The sequence below is a fragment of the Anopheles marshallii genome, chromosome 3 (genome assembly GCF_943734725.1).
Source record: "Anopheles marshallii chromosome 3, idAnoMarsDA_429_01, whole genome shotgun sequence".
Taxonomy (NCBI): domain Eukaryota; kingdom Metazoa; phylum Arthropoda; class Insecta; order Diptera; family Culicidae; genus Anopheles; species Anopheles marshallii.
Window position 1 is genome coordinate 69813400 of NC_071327.1, and position 6393 is coordinate 69819792.

A 6393-nucleotide genomic window follows, 5' to 3' on the forward strand; every position below is an offset into this window, starting at 1 on the left:
CACTGATTGGCAGGTTGGCTTGCCAGCGATATTTACGTCGTTGCGTTCTTCCGTGCTATTTCTGTAAGTATCGCGAGTCCCTCAGCGTCAAACAGAGACAACAGAGCTCGCGCGTGACGGTAAATTCTGTGAGGTAGAGGATTAAAATGGATGCCAACTGTTGGTAGACTAGGTGACGATTGGTTAACGCCGCTACCGGTATTGCTTGCGTCTGCGACACTTGCACCGTGCTATGTTACGCTCCGACGTAAGTAAATGAAAAGAAGTACACCGAAAACGGAACGGAAACAAGTTTGCAATTGGCGCCAGGAATCACGGATTTCTTGTTCGCATTGCAGTTACATGTCTGAATTTAGCACATGCAGCACATCTTGCATAGCGGCTAGTATCAGAAGATTGATGGATGAGGGTTTCGTTCTGCTGTAACGGCATGTTTCAGCAATGCAACCGTTTTGCTGGCATCCAAAGACTTATTTGCTGGCGCTAGTAGGAATTGCCATAAATCAATCTGATGTTCTTTTTAAGTTCCGTTTGTATGGTGAGTAGTAATTCGTTGTTTGGTTGAGGGTTAAGACTTCTTTCTTAACTGGTTTAGATTAAAATTTGTGCTAAAGTTCACTTTCGCCCTCATCTGTTGTTATTTGCATTAATAGTTCCTAATTTTGTACGTACTATAAGCATGTCAGTGATTGTCTTCTATCAGGGAAACTCACACGTCTCGTTTGTCCTTTTCCCCCTTTTAGTTCTCGACCGAACCTTCAACTACGTCCCGGTTCGGTTCGTTGAGTTCCTCGAGCACCTACCGTCCATCATTCTCTTCCGGGAGCTACCGGTCACCACGATCAACGACGACCTCGACAGCGTCGGCCACAGCTCCAAGCTCAACCGTTTCCTCGTTCATCAGTCGGTACTCGAGTTTGGCGGCCGACAAAGAAAAGGAACGGGAAAGAGACAAGGCAAAGGAAGAGGAACGACGGAAGGAGCGTGAATTACGGGAGAGAGAACGCGAAAAGGAACGTGACCGCGAGAAGGAACGTTTGATCGAAACATCCAAGAAACTCGAGGCAGAGTTGAAGGAAAGCAAACCGGCACCGTTGAAAAAGTCCTCCCTGATAGCAGCAAAGTATGGTTCCAGCAAGGACGCTACAGGCACCGACGATTCATCCACAAAGAGTGGTGCAGCTGGTAAGCTTCAATCCACCAAGGACAGTGGCGTAAAGCCGAAGAAAGATAATGCGCCTCCGGTGACGTTCACCACCCGATATGGACGAGCTGGAGTCGCGCGAGAACAGTCCCGTGAGCCGAGTCCGGCGACGAGAACGAACTCTTCCACATCTATCGCTTCGCGTAGTAGGCATCGCGATCCAAGTCCCGCTCCAACGACCGTCACTGAAAAGGCACGCTCGCGCGATCCAAGTCCTGCCGTAGAAACTAAACGTACCGGAGGGTATGCGTTGGCAATAGCCAGTAAGCTGTCCGGTACGAAGCTACCGCAACAGAATGCTCCAAACGAGTATCGGCGGCAATCGAGCGGAACGGCGTTTGGACAGAGTAGGGCAAGGTCTCGCGATCCAAGCCCTACGGTGCGCACAAGAACTTCACGCGAACCTAGTCCCATGGAGCAAAGACGCATTCAGTTAGCCAATAAGATGATAGCCACAGCGGCCCGGTCCCGCGATCCAAGTCCTGCACCAGTTCAGCAGCTGAAACAGACGACGAACAAGTCGAATAGTAGTGCCGATGCAAAGCAGAGGTTCACCAGCTCCATAACGATCAAAACGGGACCAGGTGTTCGGTCACGCGATCCTAGTCCAGCCGAAGCGAGAAAGATCCCTACGTTCGGTAATGCGAGTAAAGTGCGATCGCGCGACCCTAGTCCGGCGGATCCGAAACGGACCACTTCGTCGTTGGGTACACGTGCGTCTCGCACAGCCAACGATTCTGGGCTGGTGAAGCCATCCACGTTTGGAAGTGCAAGGAAAACGCGTGATCCAAGTCCCAGCGTTGGCAGTAAAGTTCGCAGCCGGGATCCAAGTCCCGCGACGGTCCCACGCCGTTCTTCCCGTGAACCAAGCCCTGCCGAGTCGGTCCGAGAGAAGTATGGACTCGGAGGACCCGGTGCGTATCGACCGTACGGGCGTTCGAACAGTGCACTCGGCGCTGGTAATCGGTTTGGCGCTAGTGCTAGCCCGGTACCGAAGAGTCCAATAGCGGATCTTGCCCTGTCGTACATGACATCCAGTGAGGCAATCGCGGCACGCACGAGTCGTCCTTCCTCGAGGCTACGACTGAACTCACAATCGCGTGAACCATCGCAATGTTCATCGCCGTTGACAGCGAGCCAGATCTTCTCGCCCGAACCACGGCCAGTCCCGAGCGATGAGCAACAGCGAGAGGGATCTACATCGTCGGAAACCACCACCGCAAGCTCATCGTCCGAAGAGTCGTCGGAAGAAACGGAAAGTAGCGTCGAACCAGAGCCGAAGATATTTATCGAAATAACGCTCGTAACGCGTGGGACGTCGCCAACGCCACCGGGTGCAACGCCGCTGATAAGAGCCCGCCGGGCGGAGATGTGCAAGACTATCGAAAAGACTATTCAGAAGCAGCTGTTACCGGTTGAAACGGCCGATAAACAGATCCAATCCGATCGGTTGGACGATTCGACCAAATATTTACGCTACGGACAACCTTCGACACGCAGTTGGTCACCGTTCTTAGACCAAAAGTATGGATCATCGTCGCCGACACTTGGCTACACGCGGTATTCAAGTGCGTCCTCTCGCTATAGTCGCGATAGTCCAAGCTTCAGTCGTGAAACAAGCGTGAGCTCCTCGAAGAGTGATGTACCCGAGAAGCGTGAGCTATCAGCATTAGCCGCCCGAGTAAAGGAGCTCAGTCTGTCGAAATCCAACAGCACAAAGTCCACCGGCAGCCGGTCGTCGACGGTAAGCTCCCCGGGTGGCAAGCAGAAGACACCGCCCAAACAGAAATCTCCCGAAAAGCCTCCTCCAGCACCGGCAAAGGATAGCCCATCGCCCGTTCGTTCGGTCGCGAACAAAGACTTCCGCAAGTCGGCACTGAATATGGGCCCCGCACCAGACCGACCGCGCAAAACTTCCACATCGTCAAGCAAGTCTTCCAGCTCATCGGCATCAACGGCAACGCCGGTCGCGGAGACTAACGGATCGACAAGTCGCATTCCACACGTACGGCAGCAAAACGGCACCAAGGGGACGAAACGCTCGGACCGATCCGCATCGTCCAGTTCGGAAGACACCGCCAGCATCAGTGGCTCTTCCGGGACCGATACAGACCGCGAGCAGTCGATCACGCGTACGGCACCGAACGAGCAGGACGATCTCAGTACCGCGACGGACGCATCGAACGCCAACAATGAGCTGCTTCTGCGTGCGATCCAGCTGGCCACGAACTTTGTGAACAATCAAAACCGTAATGCGACCAGCTGGTACGATAACGCTAGCACAACCAGCATGACGGAGAGTCTGGCGGCGGACCCGAGCGGGAAATCGGGCTGGGAGGCGGGAACACACTACATGGAGAGCATAAAGGACGACTCCAGCAACGAGGAGGACGAAGGCGATGAGGTTGACGAACAGGGGCCAGGAACGGAAGGCGATGAGAGTGGTCAGAAGCCTAGCTCTGAATACCAGCAGCCGATGTGGTGGAGGCGCTCGGGCAACTATGAGCAGACGGCTACGGTGCAAGAAACGGCCCCGAGTGCCCGTAGCTTCACGTATCGCATCAGGCGCGTTGAATCGGGTGAAAAGCCGTGGTGGTTAGCGGATGAGGGAAATAAACCGGTGCCCGATTTGGAACCGGACTCGACGGAACCGTGCAGCACCGCGGGACAGGATGTGACTGGCGGGGCCGAGGCCGCGATCGACGATGGCCGTACTACGGCAACAAGCATATTCGAGAGCCAAACGTTGAGTCCCTTCCGTCCGATTAGGGTGACGCGCATTGAGTCCGGCGAACGGGCCTGGTGGATGAAGAGCACGGAGAACGTAGCGTCAAAGTCGTCCGGCGAGCGAAGCAAGCAGCCCAGCAAGGAGCAAACTCCCGACTCAGCCGGTGGCGGTAAGAAGAGTCCCGGCTACACGGTGTTTAAGCTGGAAGCGGAGGATGAGGCGTGGTGGGAACAGGCCATGGCGGATCTGTCACGCAAAGAGCAAACCTCCGGCAGCAGCCCGAGCAGCACATCGGGCAGTCGGGAACCGTCGAAGGAGCCGACACCGGAACCGCGAGGCCAAGGAGTCACGCTTACGCGCGTCGTATCGGGTGAGAAGGCTTGGTGGTTGTACAGTTCCGAGAAGGTGAACGAGCTGGGCCAGTCCCCGGCGACGGATGGCGCTGGCTCCGGCAACGGAGCGGAAGGTAGCGACTCGGTACGCGAGTGTAGCCCGGTGAAGGCGAAACCGTTCAAGATTACGCGCATCGAATCCGGCGAACGGCCCTGGTGGATGTTGGAAACCTCCGACGCACCGGTTTCCCGCTCGGGCTCCAAATCGAACGTCGTGAGCAGATCGAACAGCTTCAACTCGAAGGCGAGCGGGAAGCAGACCAGCCCAACGAAATATCGCATAACGCGCATCGAGTCAGGCGAACGGGCATGGTGGATGACGGGCGACAGCCCGGACGAGGGTGCCGGTAGCCCACGCAAGCTTTCGTCCTTCGTCGAGCAACACGGCGAAGAGGAAGCGGATCTGCAGAACGTGGACATCGAGGCGCAGGTGGAACAGGAGCTGGAAAGCATCACAAACTTTGTGGCCGGTTTGCCAAAGTTCCCCACCGGCGAATACACCATCGAACCGCTTACCAGCGAAACACCACCGCTGGGCGATCGGGCCAGCCCGGAAGGTGAGGCCGGTGGTCGGGCTTCGCCCTACGATAACATTCCCTCGACGATGTCCGTTCCGCTGCAAGTGAGCGGCCAGTCCGGTGCGTCCGCGTCGGCAGAAAATGGCACGCATGGCTCTACCGACCTTGGTAGTTTGGGCGCACGGAAGAACACGCAGTCGCCGGTGTTCATTTCCCGTCACACCAACATTGACGACCTGCTGGGTGGCTCTTGCCATCCGCTCAGTCCCATGATGGATAGGATGTTTATTATGGATGGACTGCAGGAAATCACACCGAAGGACGTCCGGGTGCATGACAGTACGCCACAGTTTATCGATTACGCTGGACAACAGAGGTAAGGTTATTGTGAAAGTCCGTAAACCGACAGACAGGCTTTTTTAGAACATATCATATTCTTAACACTTTTTTTTGAAAATCAATAATTTGGTAGTAAAAAAGAAAAATTTAATTTAAATGGTTAGAAGAGGATTAAGTAAATTAAAGATAAAAAAAAAGGTAAAGCAGAAACAGAGAGAGAAAATTGTATAATTGCTCACTGCAGCTTGATTTGGATTTTTAGTACAATGATATTTTAGTACTAGTTTGAACAAAGGTCGATCAATCCCATACACACCACGAAAGATGGTGCGTGTCTTCGCTAAAGACACCGTTGGTTTTCTGCTAAATTCACCACACTCATTTTCACTTTCTTTCTTTCACAGACAACGCAAATCGAGCACGGTAAGTCATTTTGAGAATATAATTTGCTTTTAAATCGAATTTAGATTTAGTAATTTAGAAAAAAATGTGTTTATTCTTTAGTGATTGAGACCGTGCTTAAATAACATAAAATAATTTATATTACATTCCGCTGCTGCCATACTACATTTCCTCAATGATCGCCTGTACGTTGGACTCTGATGAGCCAACACGTACGCCTACGTCTTCAGTACCACCTGTGCGATTTTTCCAACGGCCGTGGGCGATGCGAAATGAACGTTCTGCTAAGCTCCGATGCAAAATAGAAGCAAATGTAACGTTTGCACTAGGCGCTGTGCTAGTTGGCAACGGTTTCGAATGCGTCCCGCAATAGAACACATCTGATGTGGAACGTTGTGGGTTATTGGTGGTGTGATGGCAATTTACTGCCATTTGCTATCCATCCAGGTGCTATTTTAAACACAAATTGCATCTATTGCCAACTGTCTCTCACACGCAGTGATGCTATAATTTTAAGTTTTATATCAAAGAAATGAGAAGAAAGCAGTGCGGAAATGTGTATTTTTTTACATAAACGTTGGGTCATCGACCCAGGGTGACCTACATACGCACAGCCATAGGGTGAGATTTGCGAATTATTAGCAGGATTGAGGGACTTATGACTCATTCTTATGAACTGTCATCGTGGCAGTGAAAGGCAACGATCAAGCTGGTGGATAACTCGCATAAATGGTGAATAATAAAAACTGCATGCCATCTTGCATTTCGGTTCCACCTGAAAGCATGATCTTTGGGACAACTTGGACAACA

The 6393-nt window shown here is 52.6% G+C and overlaps 1 protein-coding gene across 1 annotated transcript; it reads left to right on the top strand.

The window, feature by feature from the left end:
• Positions 1-232: 232 nt before the first annotated feature.
• Positions 233-5654, top strand: LOC128713094 (serine/arginine repetitive matrix protein 2-like). The gene is made up of 4 exons (XM_053807957.1): positions 233-247; positions 744-5218; positions 5586-5604; positions 5649-5654. The coding sequence occupies exons 1-4, from the start codon at positions 233-235 to the stop codon at positions 5652-5654; spliced, it is 4515 nt and encodes a 1504-aa protein (XP_053663932.1).
• Positions 5655-6393: the final 739 nt, after the last annotated feature.